Here is a 21904-nt window from a genome sequence, read left to right on the forward strand (position 1 = left end):
CAATTTTAGTAGCTCCAATGAACCTCACGGTATATCTTTCGACTGTGGGAAACCGGAGCTCTAGGATGAAACCCACACAGCCACAGGGAGAACATGCAAACTCCACACCAAGGACCTGGACCCACCAGGGAATAAAACCCAGGACCTTTTTGTTGTGAGGCAACAGTGCCACCCACCAAGCACCCATGCCACTCTAAAAGTCAAACTATTTATATTAAAGTTGGCCTGATGGAGGCCACTCATGGTACACATGTCAAATGCAGCAGACATGAGCAGACTTAAAGACCATTACCCCTTTTCTATGGCACTGTACCCTGTGGTACGGTACGCTTTATATCCCTGATCCCACATTTATTGGTTGTTTCCATGTGATAAATTTGGTTACCCATCTTGACGAGGGACCAGAGCCCCTTTTCCACAATACTCTACAGAACAATATGGTATGCACCATAATGCAGAACTATTCGTACAGTACCCAATGTGCTATTGTTGGTACTGATTAAAGTAGGAGAAAGTCACTAAGGATGATGATGTTAGCTTTTTCTACCAGATGCTGAGTGTAAATAGATATAGATATACTGTACTTTATTTGTCATATATACATATACAGATGTACAGTACAATGAAATTCTTTCTTCGAATATCCCAGCTTGTTTGGAAGCTGGGGTCAGAGCGCAGGGTCAGCCATCGCACGGCACCCCTGGAGCAGAGAGGGTTAAGGGCCTTGCTCAAGGATCCAACAGTGCCTTAGCAGAGCCTGGATTTGAACCGTTAATCTTCCGGTTGATAGCCCAAAGCTCTACCCACTAGGCTACCACTGTACAGTGATTCAAATATGCGCCTAGTGGATCCCAGTGTCCCCAACAAATTTCTACTTGCCATAGAGTGAAGGTGCAATCCAGGGTGGGCAATCTATCTACTGGTTACTGTATATAGAGTTTGGTATGTTCTGTGCTGTATTGATTTATTTGAGTGCTTCAGTTTTTTTACAAATACCAAAAATACCGGTAGGTTTATTATTATAATAAATATGCGTCCTCATTTTTAAGAACAGGTATTAATTGATGAGCATGCTATTCCACTCCATACCTACAGGGGGCAAAGAAAGTTCTATTTTCTCCGTCTCGGTAAACACAACAGAGTTCCGGTGAATATCGGATTTCTGCTCTTTGCTGGTAACCGATGAATTTCGTCGATGATTTAACCAAATGGAGCGGTAGGGTGGATATGGTGAGTTAATACAAATTGTAATTCTGTCAACTGTCGAATTAGGTAATATTATACGCTTATTTATTTGTTGTTGTTTAATAAGTCCAGTGTTGAGTTAGCGTTTGCTGTGCTATGCTATGCTAGCCAGTCGTTCTAGTTAGCGTGGATGCTACAGAAGTGTTCTTTTTTTCCTACCCAATTTGTGGTTCCTCTGTGTTGGGATTGGCCAGGAAAATCTTTTTTCTGCGTTATTACTGGTTGGTTACAGTAGGCTGGTCGTTAAGGTGAACAACTAGCCAATCAGAGCGAGTTGACTGGAATACGGGTGGAAGAAAAAACGTTTTCTCACGCAAACACAATTGTAAATTGGCTGACTTAATTAAGACGTAGTTTTCACAGGAAGAGTCAATTTACTAAAAATATGTTGTAAAGTTATGCTTTAATTATGCAATTAAGTAGCATTTCAAGTATCTTCTCTTTTGCTAGGTACTACTGTGTTTTCGTGTAACGTTAGCTGCACCGCTGGAGTTTTTTCAGTGCGAGTTAGTTCAGCTAATTCTCATCCGATTAATAGCCAATTTAAACTTATTTGATGGAATGTATAAATGTATAACTGTATAAATACAATAATGTCAAAGTTTTAGTAATAATATTACTATTTTATTAATGTTTATTTTTATTATTATTGTTGTGATTGCAGCACCAATTACAACATCAGTTAAAGTTACAATGTTAACAGTAGCAATAATTTAAATGGCTAAATATAAGTAAGCTACCAGTACTATTCATGCAAAAATAATAACCGTAATAATTGCAATAATAATATATTTAATAAAAGGATTTTATTATTGTTACTATTGCAGTACTAATTACATCAGTTAAATAAAGCTACAATGTTAACAATAGCAATAATTAAAAAGGCTAAATATAAGTAAGCTACCAGTGCTATTCATGTAATAATAATAACTGTAATAATTGCGATAATAATATATTTAAAAGGATTTTTCTGGATGCTCCAGTTTCCTCCCAACTCACAAAAAGTAAAAAAGTGCTAGTAGTTAAATATGTATAAGGGAATTTATTGGTGGGCAGCATGGTGGCTCAGTGGGCAGCACAGTCACCTCACAGCAAGAAGGTCCTGGGTTTGATCCCCAGGTGGGGCGGGTCTGGGTCCTTTCTGTGTGGAGTTTGCATGTTCTCCCTGTGTCTGCATGTGTTTCATCCGGGAGCTCCGGTCTCTTCCCACAGTCCAAAGACATGCAGTCAGGTTAATTGGGGATATAAAAATTGTCCAGGACTGTGTTCGTTAAAAGACTTGAACTGATGAATCGTGTGTAACGAATAACTGCCGTTTCTCTCATGAATGTTACCAAAGTGTGTAAAGCATGACATGACATGACATTAAGATTTTAACAACAGATACAACAGTGGAAGCACTAAGCATTTTAACATGTCAACACACAACCCTACTATGCTTGAAATTAAAAAGCCTTTACCAATCCAGTAAAGACTACAGTATGTTTTCCCTGTGAGCAGGCCAAAATGAATGCAGATGCAAAATCTCAAAGCTTTTATTTCTCATCAGAGCACTACAAGGTTTTCAGCCATTTATCAAATTGGGGTGGCTAGTACACATACCAGTGTAATGGGGAAAATCTTGTATGTTGCTTAATGTACCAAAACCACATACTATAAATATGCCTTCAACCGAAAACACACAATGTCTGCATTATTAAAATATAATGATGTAGCAAATAACAACGCTTCACTGCTGCTTTACAGATGAACCTTTTTTCACTTTTACAAGTTTATAAAGGAACAAGATGACCACCGCAATAACAGGTAATGTGGATTGGGATAACTGCACCTTCTTTCAATGGGCTCACACATCTTTTAGCCATTTAGTGCAGGGATGGGTGGAGACTTTAGCTGCTTTCCAACTGTTTGGAGGTATCTTGACTGTAGGAACAATAGCATACAGCTGTCTTAAGGCCCACTTGCTCCTTTAAGGTAAAGGTCAACAGACCCCTAAAGGAAAGAAACTCTAGTTTAGCTTGAATTGGTTTGATTTATCTATATGAAAGAGTTTTGTCAGTTTCTTTTAACTGATAACCGACCATCACTGTTAAAATGCTTAATAGTTTCATTGTTTATTTTTTAAATAATAGAAATGCATTAGGTCCTCCTAATCGGGTTAGAACTGCAGCTCTCCACCAATGCATTTGTAAAGAGAACTGGTACGTGCTCAGTGAGAGTGAGTCAGAATTCAGCTGACTGTTCTGCTTGTACGTGTAGAGATTTATAGCGTCTCTCAGTTTAAATCAAGCCTCAGCTGTTGGAGATACATTTAAGCGACCCTTTTAACTGACAGCCATAACCGAACAATTACTCATTTGTCGGTTATCAGTTTAATCATTAACATCCCTACTCCATAGTTAGATCAGTTGGAGCGCTGCTGATGTCCACTCTTGTTTTTAGGACTACGGGAACAAACTGAACCAGGCACTCTCTTCTAGCACTAAATTTCTACCTACAGCAGGAGTGAGAACTGTCGGGTCCTTCCAGCACTTCAGCCGCTCACTGGGTCCTGGTGTGAAAGTCAAAGAGGAGGACGAAAGTGTGGAGGATTTCTTCCATTTCGGTTAGTTGCTTTCTGCAGCTTTCTCATTACTGCTAATACAATGTATACACCCTTTTAAAAGTTTCACCTAAGCTAAATGTTTTATCATAAGTTATCGAGCAGATGTTGCGTTGTTGTGGAAATCAGTGCCTGAGAGGAATTTATGCTTGTAAACTGGGGGAATTTCCTGGTAGCGTGCTTAATGTGAGATTAAGCATTAAAAATATTAAATAAAAATAGCGTTCAACGTCACCTACGATATAGCAAATCTGTGCCTCCTAAGTGCGGAGTAGGGGTGTGCTATATCGTATCGTTCACGATAATACCGGTATAATTTTTAAAACGATACAAAAAAGCCCATATCGTAATAATAGCGATATTCTGCGTTGTTTACGTAATGACGTCACACAGCTACGCAAATGGCGTACGTTCGTTACGTGGGTCATTTGGGCACAGCAACGAGTATGGCGGAAAGCGGCTCTGCGGTGGAGGAGCTCGTTCCAAAAACTCCAAGTCCACCATAAATTAATCTTTGGCAACCCAAACCCCAACCACCGCTTTGCCGGCAACTTTTTTGCGGAAGTATTTCTGCACGCAGGTTCACACAGGGACGCAATTCAACAGTGCACCTCCACCAAACAGTTCAGGAATACTCTCAACATTAATGTCAACCACCAACGCAGAAGTAGTACTACTGCTACTTAGTACTACTACTACTGTACTTAGTACTACTACTGTGCTTAGTACTACTACTACTGCTACTTAGTACTACTACTACTGTACTTAGTACTACTGCTACTGTACTTAGTACTACTGCTACTGTACTTAGTACTACTGCTACTGTACTTAGTACTACTGCTACTTAGTACTACTGCTACTTAGTACTAACACTACTACTGTACTTAGTACTACTGCTACTGTACTTAGTACTACTGCTACTGTACTTAGTACTACTACTGTACTTAGTACTGCTACTACTGCTACTTAGTACTACTGCTACTTAGTACTAACACTACTACTGAACTTAGTACTACTGCTACTTAGTACTACTGCTACTTAGTACTACTGCTACTGTACTTAGTACTACTGCTACTGTACTTAGTACTACTGCTACTTAGTACTAACACTACTACTGTACTTAGTAGTATTTGTGGCGCGCTACGAGTAAAGGCGCCACCGGGCTCTGCGCGTTCCAGTGTTGCCAGATTGGGCGGTTATCCACCAAATTGGGCGGATTTTGTTGGGAAACAATTTAATAGCAGTTAAATAACACTTCTATTTAAAAGAAAATATTCCGTTTTAAAAAGCTCCAGCATTGAAGAAGGTTATTAAAAGTAAAGTCAATTTTCAATGCTGATTTTGCTTAATAGTGTTGGTCAGTCTGTATCATATTGTTAAAAGAAAATTAAAATTAGTTTTCCATGCATTCACGCTGGCATGTTCTGGGGTTCAATTGAGTCTCATCATTACACACAAGTTGGCAGCCAAATTATCAAGTATTGCAAAGGAATATCTTTGAAATTCTTCCTCATAATGTTAAGGTTGCTATATTTTTGTTTTTTTTACTTGTCAGGGAAAATGAAGAGAAAAAAAGCTTAGTAGTATGCAGGTCTTCGTGATGTAATTCTACATGGCACTCACTGCTTGTATAGGTAAATGAGTGACCACACGTTTCTGTGCGACCCCTGTGTGAGCATGGTCTCAGTCTGGCCACCCCTATGGAAATTGTCTGACTCTGCCATTACATTATGTTACATTATTTTTACTGGAAAGACAAAATACAGAAAAGTGTGCGTAATTCTTACATATGTCTTACATTTTTTTACGAAGTGTTAACTTATATTAATTCTAAATAACAACTGAACATTATTTTTTTTTTTTTGCAATAGTGTTTTCTCGAAATAAAATATTTTTCAGTGTTCTGTTATATCGCCAAAAATATAGTTATCGCAAAAATAACCTGAAATATCGTGATATTATTTTAGGGCCATATCGCCCAGCCCTAGTGCGGAGCCTAAAGAACTTACAGTAATTAAAATAGGTTTTGTTTTGAGCTGCACCAGATAAATTGATTTAGTCTGTTAAGTGTAAATCTGTGTCTTGCAAGTGTGGAAAACATAATAAAATAAAGAATATAAGTAATGTATTTTGCAAATCATAAACTGTTCAGTTGCCCAGGCATTAAAATACATTTCTGTAGAGGAGGTAAACTAAATAATGGACCTGCATCATCGCTTATTGCATGTTAATAAAAAGCAATAACCGACAAAGAAGTAGGTCTTCCATTAATGTTATCCAGTCGTTCCAATTTCTTTCAAACTGCTATCTTGATTTAAAAGGGCCAGATCTTATTTTAAACACTTGAGAGGTACAGTGTGCCATTCATCCTCACTGCACAGGTGCTGTTCACTGATGCATTTGGGAGGATTGCTGCAGTTCTGTTTTGAATGTATAACCCTTTTTTTTTTACAATTCTATTATTTACAGTATTTTAGCACTTGTAATAGACTGTAAGCTAATTTTTAAAATCTACATTTTCATTGCTAAACTGGTTCTGCTTACTGTGATTGTTACTGTTCCGCATTGCTGCCACAGTCACAATCCATAAAACATTAAGACTTTATTGTGTTTATTTGGGTTTGTTTATATTTAGGTGTGATTCTTGTCAGCTGACGGTTAAACATTAACTAATGGCAGTCAGGGATGTTGGTTGAAAGAAACTGACAAAATTTGCATCTATTAAAACCAGACAGTCAGAGCATGGAAACATTAACCTTCTGATTTGCATCAAAGCTAAGTGGTGGACTGGTTTTTAGCACAGTTTATAGCCAGCCTTTGAAGACCATTACCATACCATAATCTTGAGATCGTGACTGGTCCTGTAAGATTATCCATTTACAAACACAATGCTAGGTTCTTGAATAACTTGTATGAATGGGTCTCAGATACTGATGTCTTTTAGTGCACAAAAATGAACAACTGAACCCAAAAGGCATTAATATGGAGTTGCCTCCTTTGTTGTGGCTATAACAGCCTCCACTCTTCAGGATATGTTTTGGTGTGTCTACTAGTCAAAGGGCATTTGTGAGGTCAGTCACTGATGGATGTAAATGCCTTGCTTTCTGTCAACATTTCAATTTTTTTCAAAAGTATTTAGGGGAGTTGAGTTCAGAGCTCTTTGCAGGCCACTGACATTTCTCCACAACAAACTATTTAAACCATGTTTACACCTGATAGCAATGGGTGTGGCTAAATCACCTTAACCTAAATATTGGGGTGGGGGGGGGGGGGGGGGCTTGGGGGGGGGGGAGATGGGTTGTCCACTTACTTTGGGCCATACATGGTACATACGCTGCTCTGATCCTAAAGTTTAAAGAATTACTTGAGTTAGCGTTAGTTTTGTGTATTGTACTCGATTATGATTTCCTCTGCCTTTCTTTTCTGTTAAACAGCTCAGCATCTTCAGCAACAAACAGGAGAGTGTCTCACGGCGTGCTGTGGCGGAGCGAATTCTAAAACTACCCCTCTCACTACAGCCCTCGTTTCCACTCTAGGTACCCCACTCACAGCCTCACTTACAGCCTCTCTCACAACCCCCCTCACAACTCCCATCACAAGCCCACCACCTAAACCGAGCAGCCAGCCCTCAGCAGAGCGACCATACCACTGTCAGGACTGTGGCAAGTACTTCAGAATCAGCGACATTAAGCGCCACCAGAGAATCCACAGCGGGGAACGGCCGTTCCCCTGCTTTCAGTGTGGTAAAAACTTTCCCACGTCGGGAGACCTCAAAAGACACGAGAGGATCCACACGGGAGAGCGGCCTTACCACTGCCTGCAGTGTGGCAAGAATTTCTCTGACTCGGGGCACCTGAAGCAGCACGAGAGAATGCACACCGGCGAGCGACCGTACCAGTGCCCACAATGCGGCAAGCGCTTTTACAGGTCGGGTGACCTGAAAAGGCATCTTCGAATTCACAGCGGCGAGCGACCTTACAAGTGCCCACAGTGTGAAAAGACCTTTTCTGATTCGGGTCACCTGCGGGGCCACCAGCGCATCCACACAGGAGAGCGTCCACACCGCTGCACGCTATGTGAGAAAAGTTTCTTTCGTTCTGGGGACCTGAAGCGACACCACCGGACGCACACCGGTGAGAGGCCATACCAGTGCTACCAGTGCGGCAAGAGCTTTTCAGAGTCGGGCCACCTTAAAGAGCACCGGCGCATTCACACAGGAGAGAAGCCCTACCGCTGCAACCACTGTGACAAGAGCTTCTCGCGTCTGGAACGCCTTAAGGGCCACCAGAGCATCCATACAGGTGAGCGGCCCTTCCACTGCGCCCAGTGTGGCAAGAACTTCTTTAGGTCCGGTGAGCTCAAGAGGCACCAGAGGATCCATAACGGAGACAGAGCATAAAACGATGGCTTTGCTATTTTTCTTTCCCTATTTGTGGCCAATCAAACTTTGTCATTGTGCTGCAGAGCTTTGTGATTCCAGATGAGCTTGGTTACTCAGTAGTGGGATATAAATTTGTTTGAAAGGACTGAAGCATAAATTTACTGCATTATTCCAAACAGAACTTAAACTGGTTAACTGTAATGTCCGTCTTTGCGTCTTTCACACTTGCATCTTTCAAATGGTAATTGACCAGGGTTCCTCTACTTTTCTTTGGAAGTCCTTTTATCTAACATACGGTGGCTTCGGTGGAATTTACTTTCAAACACTTTAATGTTTAATGTTTTTTTTTCCAATTACCCAATCGGATTTTGCTTCCTTTACTTCTGCTGACCTCCTCATGACTGACACAAGCCTCCATCGTGTGCAGTAGCCGACCTCTTCTTTTCACCTGCACAAGGCGGGTTTATATGGAGATCCGTATCGTGCACGGAGAGTCACGCATCATCTCCATTATCCCCTGTCTCTGTGCAGGCGCCATCGATGAGCCAGCAGAATTCGTAATTGCATCAGTTATGAGGAATCCTCTTCTGCATTCCACTCTCGGATGAGTCAACCATCAAACACTCATTTATTACATTTCATTCCAAGTTCATTTGTGGGCTGGCACATACATGGCCATTTATTCTATAAAGAATCATCCCAAGCACAAAATTCCAACAGCTTGCCTTGCTGAATCACTTAATTCTGCAGATATCTTGTATACTTCTGAGGCTGGGGTTTTACCAGGTCTTCTTTAGCACAGTTTAGAGAGCAACAGTGGACTCGCTTTGTTGGGTTTTCCACTGCAACTTTCAGTGAATATAAGTAACCAGCCCTATAAATAAACTCTGCGTTCAGAATTGCTACATTTTAATCTGCAATGTCACATAAATGATTAAAGGAATCCCTGCTTAATTGGGCAATAAGTATGTATTGACTTGATTCACAGTCAGGTGGGCTGCTGACTGATGGTCTGAATGTCTTTTGCTTTTTACTCTATTAGAAGCTGTGTTAGCTTGCTTAAAAATTGCCAAACAAACCCCTAATGTACAAGAATGTGCATACCTGTAGGACGTGATTTGGGTTCTTTAAATGAATTTAGGAAACTCTAGCTGTAGATGAAATCTATGACGCTAGGTGTAATTAAGTCATTTGCTGAGTGTGGTGCACCCTTCCTAAGTTGTATTTTTCACCTTGTGCCCAGTGTTTCAGGGAAGGTTCTGGGCAACCTTAATTAGGTTAAAGCTGTTACGAGGATGTATGAATAAAGCTGACAAAGCTAATATGAATTCTTAGATTAAAGAACAGCCAGACAGTCACCTCGAAAATAGTATGTCTGTGCTGTGCCAGCACTTTTGCTTGAAAATTTCTGCTTCATTTCATACGTGTCATGTTTCAGAATGGTACTAGGTCTCATCCCAGTAAAATATCCTCAGCCTACAGAATCTATTTAAGAATTTGCCTCTTAATTAATCTTTCTGGTTATTACCATGGCATTCTGGGACATTCAGGTGTGAAAGGGGCTTTTGGCTCGTAAGAAGTAAGGTCAGCTTGTAGGTGTTTTTAGGAGATATAAATATTACCAGGCCTTTCACATCCCCTAATAAACAAGTTACCAAGCTTTCAGGGCCCTAATAGTTCAATGATGCATCTATGGTCCAAGGAGTTGGTTTGTCTCTGCAGTGGAAAATCATTTTTTTGTCATCCGTATAAGAATTTGTACTATTTTTATTCTTTTAAATGAACTAGAATGTAGTATATTACAGAATTGTGGTTTCCTGCATGCCAAAGGTCTTTGTTGCGTGCATTGCTTATTTAGCAGTCTAATCCTCGACTGATTCTAGACCATTTGTAACTCTCTACCTCTACATGGTAAATACAGGAAAAACAATGGCATCAAAGCACCAAAGGGTTTCTTCGATTATCACAATATTTGAAACCCTGGCTGCCTCTTTGTTTAATTAATCACTTTTGTTATTTTCTGTTTTCAGTACAGTTTTAAAGTGGACTGTACAGTACGATATCTGTATATTGTAGCAAGGTATACTGTCGAGTAAAATATTCAGTAGAACTGTATAAAAGATAAGATTCTTAATGTGTATGCTTCCTTTCTTTGTATTAGCATTTAATTTTCCTTTTTTCTTATAAAAATCTTTCACAAGTATGTGTGCAGTATATTTTCCTGAACAGTTAAAGCTAGTGTCACAGCAGGTTTTATATATATACAGAATTACATTCATTTCAGTAGGAATTGTAGCTGTTTGTGGTTTCGAATTAAAGAGCAAATAGATCTTAACATCTATCATTTCCAGCGTGTTTAAACTTGTGAATTTTGCCATCAAAATGCTAACTAAGTGCACAGCTGTTAAGCCGCTAATACCCAGCATAGAACAAATGCACAAGTGCATTGATGTGTCAATCTCTGAAGCTTCAGTTTTTGTTGCATGGACTACTTCACAGTAGGTCCAAATTAAAGACAGGGCTAACATGTACAGTCAGTCGAGATGCTGAATCAGATGGTGGAACTGTATGTGCCCCTAATTGCCAGTAAATTCTCCTACATATCCAACTTCATGTATATGTGGGACATGATTGGGTCAAATTTAGGCTGCAACTTTAGGAAAACTTTTACTTATAAGCACAATGCGAAAGATTGTTTTGCACCTGTACCGTTGCTTGATCAAATGGTTTTACACTGCACATTAATGCTTTTTCTACTTGTTTCAGATGCTTTTGTATTCAGGGGTCGCCACCGCAGATCATTCTCGCCTGTTTACCTTATTTGGCACAGTTTGTACTCCAGATGCCTTACCTGGCGCAAATTTCCATATTTTATCTGGGCTTGCGGCCGATCATGTCTGTGTAAACACTCGACCGGCCGATAGCACTGCTGAGATTCGAACCTCGGATTTCAGTGGTAGTCGGCTAGTATAATTTAGCTCTGTACCACCAAAGGTAATAGGCTTTAATGTGTGCAGGTTACAGGGTAAGAAACCCCTGAGATAGACCTTTTGATTACAACTATGGTTTAACACACTACAGTGCAAAACACCAAGGTTTGGATCATTTGGCCCACCACTGACTCAGTAATGCTATTTTTTTGTACCCAAAATTTACTGTTTCAGTTACAGTTAAGTGAAACTAGCAAAACCAGATTTCATTCTAATATCGCAAGTTAGCTCTAGCTAAGTCATAGCATATTTGCATAATAAATGAATTATTATTTTCAGCCTAACCAGTCCTTTTTGTGCAAGTCAGTGTAAACAGCAAGTTCCTAAAGTGACGGCGGCTGAAGAATGTTGACTTGACTGTAACGTCATGACCTTGACATTAACTGCATAGAGATTCTGAAAGATTAGATTTTGTATTATTTTATTTTATTTTTATTTTTTTGTTGTTGTATCACTGTATGTAACACCACACAATGATGTGTGACTGATTTATGTCACTTTGCTGGCACTGTAATATGCTACTGTACTTATCATGTAAACAACGTGTGGAGAAAGAAGATTCTTTGTTAAATACAACATTGTGTCTACTCCTTAAAATCCTAAATGTCATTTTATTTGTTGCTAGCTTTTTGGAATACCATTTGGACTGACAATACAGTGTGTTTCTGTATGTATGTACATCTGTATATTGGTATGCCAATCCTAGTGAGTAATAAACTGGCATCTTAGCGTGTTCTACCACTGTTTGGAGGAGTATTTACCATGTCTTTGGTGCAAGTCATCTGTTCATGTGGATTATTTTGATATGATCTGCAATTTTAGGTTAACTGTGTATAAAATAGAGCAGTGGTGGCTCAGTGGTCAAGGTACTGGACTAGTAATTAGAAGGTTGCTGATTCAAGCCCCAACACCACCTCGTTGCCACTGTTGGGCCCCTGAGCAAGGCCCTTAATTTTCAATGGCTTGCACTGTAATTGGCTATAAAGTTGCTTGCTGTAAATGAAAATGGATGTAGTATCTAACTACATTTTCGTTTTTGTTAAAAGTTTTCTATATTGTTTTTATATATATGTATTTAACCTTGTATGGGGTGTATATTGTTTTAATAGCCTTGATTTGCCAAGAATTTAACACAATAATTTAAAAAAAATCATTATATCATTACGAGGAACATCTAATATGGACAGTATGTTTTTAACTGGTAAAATCAAATGTTGTAAAGAAGTAGTAGTTAAAGCAGTGGTATTCAAACTATGGGATTTCCCTTGAAGATGGAAGCAAATGAGCTATAATGAACTTATATTTATAATATTATTTTGGGAAAATATAATAATACTGTTAAGGCTTTGTGACTTTATTGATCTATAAAAATAGGCAATTTTTATTTCATTTTAATTTTCCTATTTAAAAAAACAACAACAAAAAAACAGACCACAGCAAACCTTGATGAGTTGATGTTACTAAAATGTTTGAAGGTCTGAAAAAATGTTTGAATACTACTGATTTACAGCATTTTTTTATTGAACCCAGACTAGAGTAGCTGTGGAATTTTCAAACCTTAGGATGTCTCTTCCTTTGCTTGTGCATGAGTGCTTTTTAATATGTTAATGTAATTATTCCTTATATGCACACAATAAATACATATTTAATACATATTTTACCACCCCAGCATCTTAATTTGTTTTTGTTTTTTGTCCAGTGTTTTATTAATGTGAACCAATTAAAATGTGAACCATTTTAAATAATTTTTAATAGTTGACTGAACATCATTAGTAGGCTCACTATTAAACAGCAAGCTTTTATCAGCCTGTTTTAAAATTAACAAGCTCATTTTAGGCATTGCTTATTGAAGACAAAATGGTTTAACATTAATTTGGAACAGTTACAAAATCGTTTGTTGATATGATCAGAACTAGTTCAGCATTCAGAATGTAGTCTATATATGTGGGACAGTAGGTAAACAACAAGTTAAAATACCCTTGTAAATATGCATTAATGTCAGATTTGAAGCCTGCAACACATTCTTCAAAAAGTTAATACATTGTCAGTGTAAGCCTGGGATTTTTGTGGAATGAACAAGTAGGTAGGTGAGTTGGTAATAGTTGATGCTACCATACTTAAATATTTGAGAGTTCTTTCCACACTTTTTTAACTCTATCTAATAAAAAAAAAAAAAAATTACATTACTTTTCTCATTACATAGTCACCTTCCTTTGCAATTCATTTTTCCCAGCCTCGTACCTTTTTAATGTTATCAGCAAAAAATGTTTTTGGTTGAGCGTGTAGCCACTGATGCACTGCTGCTTTCACATTATTATCACATGAAAATCTTCTTCCCCTTAAAGCTTTGAGCGGTACAAAAAGGTCAGATGGCGCTAAATTTACATTTTCAGCAGACGCTTTTATCCAAAGCGACTTACAATGAGCAATTGAGGGTTAAGGGCCTTGCTCAAGGACCCAACAGTGGCAACTTGGTGGTGGCGGGGCTTGAACCAGCAACCTTCTGTTTACTAGTCCAGTACCTTAACCACTGAGCTATCACTGGCCCAAAACGCTAAATCCTTGCGACAACTTTTTGAAGATTCCTCGTAAAAGTCTTGCTAAAAAACTGCATAAGCAAATGATCCATCCAACAAAAATGTTTATTATTACATAATTTTACCGTTTACAGTCTATGAACATTAAAAGATTCTGAGAATCCAGAAAAATTGTTGCAATCTAGACGTCTTTTTTCAGACAGGATCCTACTTGTTTTAGTAAAACTATGCTAAACCACATTCTGCTTTACACAATATGAGTGTGACTTTGTGGCCCAACAAGCTGCTGTTTTTCATCACAAAGCCCTCCGGTTATTCCTGCCTTTCAACCAGTGTTACCGGGTGGAACTGAAACCACTGAGACCCTGAGCAGGATAAAGTGGTTGATTAAAATGAAATAAAATGAAATTGTTTGTCTATAATCATTGAAATTAAAAGTGTAGTTGCTGGGGATCTATGCATAAATGATTGGCTTTTTGTTGGGGGGGGGGGGGGGGGAAAGGGTGTTAGTGTCCCTTAAGCCCTTGCACAGTGTCCCATGTTCCTTCATTTTCAAATCCATACCATATCATTTTGTGGTGCTTGAATCACATATGACCATCCAGATTAATGTCCTCTCAGCACAGGGTGACAGTTTGGGTTTTCCTTCTTTGCAGAATACAGCATCATTTTATAAGGGTGAAGAAACTATTAAGGTTTGGCCGAGTCATCTGCTGTAAACAATTGTCTCCACTAACAGGAAATTGGGAGGTCTTACAAGTGAAATAGCATTATAAAACTTTCCATATTAACAAATGATCATCTTAGTTGCTGTTTATATATTTTTTAAACAAAAACCCACAATAAACCCACAGAACAAGAATAAACATGAAATCACTCAAAACTGTGTTCCAATCATGAAAATGCTTAAACTGCTGTGATACAGATGTACAGATTGCAAGTGTATGTAAACCTTTGAGTAAATATCTTATGTATTTTCCTCTTTTATATCTAGTGTAAAGTATAAAAACTGCATGTACTGTAACTGATCTCAGGAACCACATCAAGGTAATCTCCTCAGAATCTTTATTATGGTGATTTACGACAGCTGCCGACTGGTTTATGGCAGAGTAGAAAGTCCCCTTGGTTTCCAGGGAGACTTCCAAAGGAGCAGCGCGCGAGAGAAATGGGGGGAAGCTAGAAGGTAGGTTGTTTCGGATGCTCAGGAAATGAACCAAACTATTAATTATATAAAATTATTCTCGTTTTCAACTTCGACATTTTATTAACATAAAGAAATGACGCGTAAATATACGTTGTTTGTTGTGGTGAATTTTAAGTCGTTTTGCTAATACTGTTAGCTAACAGAGCTAAAAACAAAGCCCAGCGCGCAGGTGTACGTAATACTAACATGTAATACTAACATATAATACTAACACGTAACACTAACATTTAATACTAACATGTAATACTAACATATAATACTAACATATAATACTAACACGTAACACTAACATTTAATACTAACATTTAATACTAACATGTAATACTAACATATAATACTAACATATAATACTAACACGTAACACTAACATTTAATACTAACATTTAATACTAACATGTAATACTAACATATAATACTAACATATAATACTAACACGTAACACTAACATTTAATACTAACATATAATACTAACATGTAATACTAACATATAATACTAACATATAATACTAACACGTAACACTAACATTTAATACTAACATTTAATACTAACATGTAATACTAACATATAATACTAACATATAATACTAACACGTAACACTAACATTTAATACTAACATTTAATACTAACATGTAATACTAACATATAATACTAACATATAATACTAACACGTAACACTAACATTTAATACTAACATTTAATACTAACATGTAATACTAACATATAATACTAACATATAATACTAACACGTAACACTAACATTTAATACTAACATATAATACTAACACGTAACACTAACATTTAATACTAACATGTAATACTAACACGTAACACTAACATGTAATACTAACATATAATACTAACACGTAACACTAACATTTAATACTAACATATAATACTAACACGTAACACTAACATTTAATACTAACACGTAATACTAACATGTAATACTAACATTTAATACTAACATATAATACTAACACGTAACACTAACATTTAATACTAACATATAATACTAACACGTAACACTAACATTTAATACTAACACGTAATACTAACACGTAACACTAACATTTAATACTAACATATAATACTAACATGTAATACTAACACGTAATACTAACACGTAATACTAACATATAATACTAACACGTAATACTAACACGTAATACTAACACGTAATACTAACATGTAATACTAACACGTAATACTAACATGTAATACTAACACGTAATACTAACACTTAATACTAACACGTAATACTAACACGTAATACTAACACGTAATACTAACACGTAATACTAACACGTAATACTAACACGTAATACTAACATGTAATACTAACACGTAATACTAACACGTAATACTAACATGTAATACTAACACGTAATACTAACACGTAACACTAACATTTAATACTAACATATAATACTAACATGTAATACTAACACGTAATACTAACACGTAATACTAACACGTAATACTAACACGTAATACTAACATGTAATACTAACACGTAATACTAACACGTAACACTAACATTTAATACTAACATATAATACTAACATGTAATACTAACGTAATACTAACACGTAATACTAACATGTAATACTAACACGTAATACTAACACGTAACACTAACATGTAATACTAACATATAATACTAACATGTAATACTAACACGTAATACTAACACGTAATACTAACACGTAATACTAACACGTAATACTAACACGTAACACTAACACGTAACACTAACACGTAACACTAACACGTAACACTAACATTTAACACTAACATTTAACACTAACACGTAACACTAACACGTAACACTAACACGTAACACTAACACGTAACACTAACATTTAATACTAACACGTAACACTAACACGTAACACTAACACGTAACACTAACACGTAACACTAACACGTAACACTAACACGTAACACTAACACGTAACACTAACACGTAACACTAACACGTAATACTAACACGTAACACTAACACGTAACACTAACATTTAATACTAACACGTAACACTAACACGTAACACTAACACGTAACACTAACACGTAACACTAACACGTAACACTAACACGTAACACTAACACGTAACTAACATTTAATACTAACACGTAACACTAACACGTAACACTAACACGTAACACGTAACACTAACACGTAACACTAACACGTAACACGTAACACGTAACACTAACACGTAACACTAACACGTAACACTAACACGTAACACTAACACGTAACACTAACACGTAACTAACATTTAATACTAACACGTAACACTAACACGTAACACTAACACGAACACGTAACACTAACACGTAACACTAACACGTAACACGTAACACTAACACGTAACACTAACACGTAACACTAACATGTAATTATGACCAACACCTTCAGACTGAGTTAATTCAGCATATGCTGTTTAAATGTAGTTTGACCCACAGGCTTTATTGCAATACATTTATTTACGTAATACATTTGGTAAATATACAACATAAATAAAGCGTAAGCAGAGTCTTGACTGTGGAGTAATTCTCTGACGTAAATGATTGCGCCGGTTGTTGTGTAACGTTAACAATGGTGTTAAAGTTCGATCTCAGTAACTGCATTTCTCCTCTTATATAACTACACAGACGACCTTGTAATTATGTAAATTAGCAGCAGGCTTCTTGTTGTTGCCAGTTTGGTTTGAATGTTTTTCACAATTTAAAATAATAAGCTGGAAGAAAGGCCAAAGCAGTCATAATAACAAGATCAGTGGTGTAACTAGGAGCTCATGGGCCCCAGTGCAAAAAATAAAAATGGGGCCCCCTCAACAATTTCTCATATATATATATACATATATATACAGGGGTTGGACAAAATAACTGAAACACCTGGTTTTAGACCACAATAATTTATTAGTATGGTGTAGGGCCTCCTTTTGCGGCCAATACAGCGTCAATTCGTCTTGGAAATGACATATACAAGTCCTGCACAGTGGTCAGAGGGATTTTAAGCCATTCTTCTTGCAGGATAGTGGCCAGGTCACTACGTGATGCTGGTGGAGGAAAACGTTTCCTGACTCGCTTCTCCAAAACACCCCAAAGTGGCTCAATAATATTTAGATCTGGTGACTGTGCAGGCCATGGGAGATGTTCAACTTCACTTTCATGTTCATCAAACCAATCTTTCACCAGTCTTGCTGTGTGTATTGGTGCATTGTCATCCTGATACACGGCACCGCCATTGGATGCACATGGTCCTCCAGAATGGTTCGGTAGTCCTTGGCAGTGACGCGCCCATCTAGCACAAGTATTGGGCCAAGGGAATGCCATGATATGGCAGCCCAAACCATCACTGATCCACCCCCATGCTTCACTCTGGGCATGCAACAGTCTGGGTGGTACGCTTCTTTGGGGCTTCTCCACACCGTAACTCTCCCGGATGTGGGGAAAACAGTAAAGGTGGACTCATCAGAGAACAATACATGTTTCACATTGTTCACAGCCCAAGATTTGCGCTCCTTGCACCATTGAAACCGACGTTTGGCATCGGCACGAGTGACCAAAGGTTTGGCTATAGCAGCCCGGCCGTGTATATTGACCCTGTGGAGCTCCCGACGGACAGTTCTGGTGGAAACAGGAGAGTCGAGGTGCACATTTAATTCTGCCGTGATTTGGGCAGCCGTGGTTTTATGTTTTTTGGATACAATCCGGGTTAGCACCCGAACATCCCTTTCAGACAGCTTCCTCTTGCGTCCACAGTTAATCCTGTCGGATGTGGTTTGTCCTTCTTGATGGTATGCTGACATTACCCTGGATACCGTGGCTCTTGATACATCACAAAGACTTGCTGTCTTGGTCACAGATGCGCCAGCAAGACGTGCACCAACAATTTGTCCTCTTTTGAACTCTGGTATGTCACTCATAATGTTGTGTGCATTGCAATATTTTGAGCAAAACTGTGCTCTTACCCTGCTAATTGAACCTTCACACTCTGCTCTTACTGGTGCAATGTGCAATTAATGAAGATTGGCCACCAGACTGGTCCAATTTAGCCATGAAACCTCCCACACTAAAATGACAGGTGTTTCAGTTATTTTGTCCAACCCCTGTATATATATGCTGAAATCATAATAAGTAAATACATAAACAGTGTGAATGTATTAGAAAACATTCAGTTAACAGTTGTGCCGTAGCCACCACTACTTCTCTACTTCTCTATGTTTTACACTTTGGTTACATTCATGACAGAAACGGTAGTTACTCATTACACAAGATTCATCAGTTCACAAGTTTAATGTCAAACACAGTCATCTATCTCCAGTTCCAATTTTACCTCACCTGCATGCCTTTGGACTGTGGGAGGAAACCGGAGCTCCCGGATGAAACCCACTCAGACACAGGGAGAACATGCAAACTCCACACAGAAAGGGCCTGCTACCCACTGTGCCATCCCTATATACACACTTTTTGGTGGATAAGTGATGCTTCACCCTGGTAATGTTTGCAATTATTCTGTTATTATCCAGAATTACTGATTACTGGATGCATGGTATATGGATACATCGGTGCCCACACCATAAATGACTTGCATATACAGTGTATCACAAAAGTGAGTACACCCCTCACATTTCTGCAAATATTTTATTATATCTTTTCATGGGACAACACTATAGACATGAAACTTGGATATAACTTAGAGTAGTCAGTGTACAACTTGTATAGCAGTGTAGATTTACTGTCTTCTGAAAATAACTCAGCACACAGCCATTAATGTCTAAATAGCTGGCAACATAAGTGAGTACACCCCACAGTGAACATGTCCAAATTGTGCCCAAAGTGTCAATATTTTGTGTGACCACCATTATTATCCAGCACTGCCTTAACCCTCCTGGGCATGGAATTCACCAGAGCTGCACAGGTTGCTACTGGAATCCTCTTCCACTCCTCCATGATGACATCACGGAGTTGTTGGATGTTAGACACCTTGAACTCCTCAACCTTCCACTTGAGGTTTTCGAAGGGAGGGGATCATGCTCTGTTTCAGAATGTCACAGTACATGTTGGAATTCATGTTTCCCTCAATGAACTGCACTTCCCCAGTGCCAGCAACACTCATGCAGCCCAAGACCATGATGCTACCACCACCATGCTTGACTGTAGGCAAGATACAGTTGTCTTGGTACTTCTCACCAGGGCGCCGCACACATGCTGGACACCATCTGAGCCAAACAAGTTTATCTTGGTCTCGTCAGACCACAGGGCATTCCAGTAATCCATGTTCTTGGACTGCTTGTCTTCAGCAAACTGTTTGCGGGCTTTCTTGTGCATCAGCTTCCTTCTGGGATGACGACCATGCAGACCGAGTTGATGCAGTGTGCGGCGTATGGTCTGAGCACTGACAGGCTGACCTCCCACGTCTTCAACCTCTGCAGCAATGCTGGCAGCACTCATGTGTCTATTTTTTAAAGCCAACCTCTGGATATGACGCCGAACACGTGGACTCAACTTCTTTGGTCGACCCTGGCGAAGCCTGTTCCGAGTGGAACCTGTCCTGGAAAACCGCTGTATGACCTTGGCCACCATGCTGTAGCTCAGTTTCAGGGTGTTAGCAATCTTCTTATAGCCCAGGCCATCTTTGTGGAGAGCAACAATTCTATTTCTCACATCCTCAGAGAGTTCTTTGCCATGAGGTGCCATGTTGAATATCCAGTGGCCAGTATGAGAGAATTGTACCCAAAACACCAAATTTAACAGCCCTGCTCCCCATTTACACCTGGGACCTTGACACATGACACCAGGGAGGGACAACGACACATTTGGGCACAATTTGGACATGTTCACTGTGGGGTGTACTCACTTATGTTGCCAGCTATTTAGACATTAATGGCTGTGTGTTGAGTTATTTTCAGAAGACAGTAAATCTACACTGCTATACAAGTTGTACACTGACTACTCTAAGTTATATCCAAGTTTCATGTCTATAGTGTTGTCCCATGAAAAGATATAATAAAATATTTGCAGAAATATGAGGGGTGTACTCACTTTTGTGATACACTGTATATGAAGATCTTTTTGTTCACAGTCTCTGTGATCTTCTCAGACTGTGATCTTTTTTATCACAGTCATATATTGGGATTTTAGACACATGCTTCCACCTAGGTAATGTTTTACTGTGAAATCTTTGGGTTTTTATCAGGGCAATGCAAGGCCTCATTCTGCAAGTGCTACAAAAGCATGGCTTTGTAAACACAGCCTGTGTGCTTGACTGGCCTGCCTGTTGTCTTTGTCTCCTATTTAAATTGTATGGAGCATCATTTGTATGATGATTAAAATTGTATGGAGCATCATTTGTAAAATTGTATGGAGCATCATGTAACAGTGACCATATAATGGAAGTTATATATTGTGCACCTGCATGTTCGTGGTGATTCAGTCCTTACCCAGAATTACTGGAAGCATGGTATATGGATGGATACATCAGTGCCCACACCATAAATGACTTGCATATATATGAATATCTTTTTGATGCACAGTTATAAATTGGGATTTTAGACACATGCTTCCACCAAGGTGATGTATTTTCCTGGGAAATCCATGTTTTTATGGTTTTAGCAAGACAATGTCAAGCCTCATTCTGCAAGTGCTACAAAAGCATGGCATTGTAAACACAAATAAACTCTGTCTCGTATTGAAAACGTATGGAGTGTCATGTGACCATGACCAAGGACTGCTGAGCAGCTGAAGTTTTATAGTGTGCTCTTGCAAAACTGCAACAATAATTATCTTCAGTTCCCAAATCATTAAATAATCTAATTTATAGGAAAGGTTATGAAACACGGGTTAAACACATTTCTGTTTCAACTTATTTGGAGTGTGTTGCAGGCATCATATTGTAAATGTGGTTATATTTACACAATATGATAAAGTTAAGT

At 38.4% G+C, this 21904-nt stretch overlaps 2 protein-coding genes across 3 annotated transcripts in view; both read left to right on the top strand.

Moving 5' to 3' along the window:
- The first annotated feature begins 1147 nt into the window (after positions 1-1147).
- On the top strand, positions 1148-10384 carry LOC134317105 (zinc finger protein 629). Its single transcript, XM_062997808.1, has 3 exons — positions 1148-1230; positions 3688-3850; positions 7282-10384. Exons 1-3 carry the CDS (start codon positions 1183-1185, stop codon positions 8244-8246), a joined length of 1176 nt encoding a protein of 391 aa, XP_062853878.1. The 5' UTR covers positions 1148-1182; the 3' UTR covers positions 8247-10384.
- Positions 10385-14921: 4537 nt separating this feature from the next.
- Positions 14922-21904, top strand: part of LOC134317106 (meiosis regulator and mRNA stability factor 1) — a 35442-nt gene continuing 28459 nt past the window's right edge. For both annotated transcript variants that reach the window (XM_062997809.1, XM_062997810.1), the window contains exon 1: positions 14922-14938. The gene's annotated coding sequence lies outside the window, so the exon portion shown is untranslated. The remainder of the gene's footprint in view (positions 14939-21904) is intronic.

The sequence above is a fragment of the Trichomycterus rosablanca genome, chromosome 6, assembly GCF_030014385.1.
Source record: "Trichomycterus rosablanca isolate fTriRos1 chromosome 6, fTriRos1.hap1, whole genome shotgun sequence".
Taxonomy (NCBI): Eukaryota; Metazoa; Chordata; class Actinopteri; order Siluriformes; family Trichomycteridae; genus Trichomycterus; species Trichomycterus rosablanca.

Coding starts and splice junctions, on each gene's coding strand:
- LOC134317105 (XM_062997808.1), top strand. CDS start 1,183: ATGAATTTCGTCGATGATTTAACCAAATGGAGCGGTAGGGTGGATATG. Junction 1,231..3,687: donor GGAGCGGTAGGGTGGATATG/GTGAGTTAATAC, acceptor TCTTGTTTTTAG/GACTACGGGAACAAACTGAA. Junction 3,851..7,281: donor GGAGGATTTCTTCCATTTCG/GTTAGTTGCTTT, acceptor TCTGTTAAACAG/CTCAGCATCTTCAGCAACAA.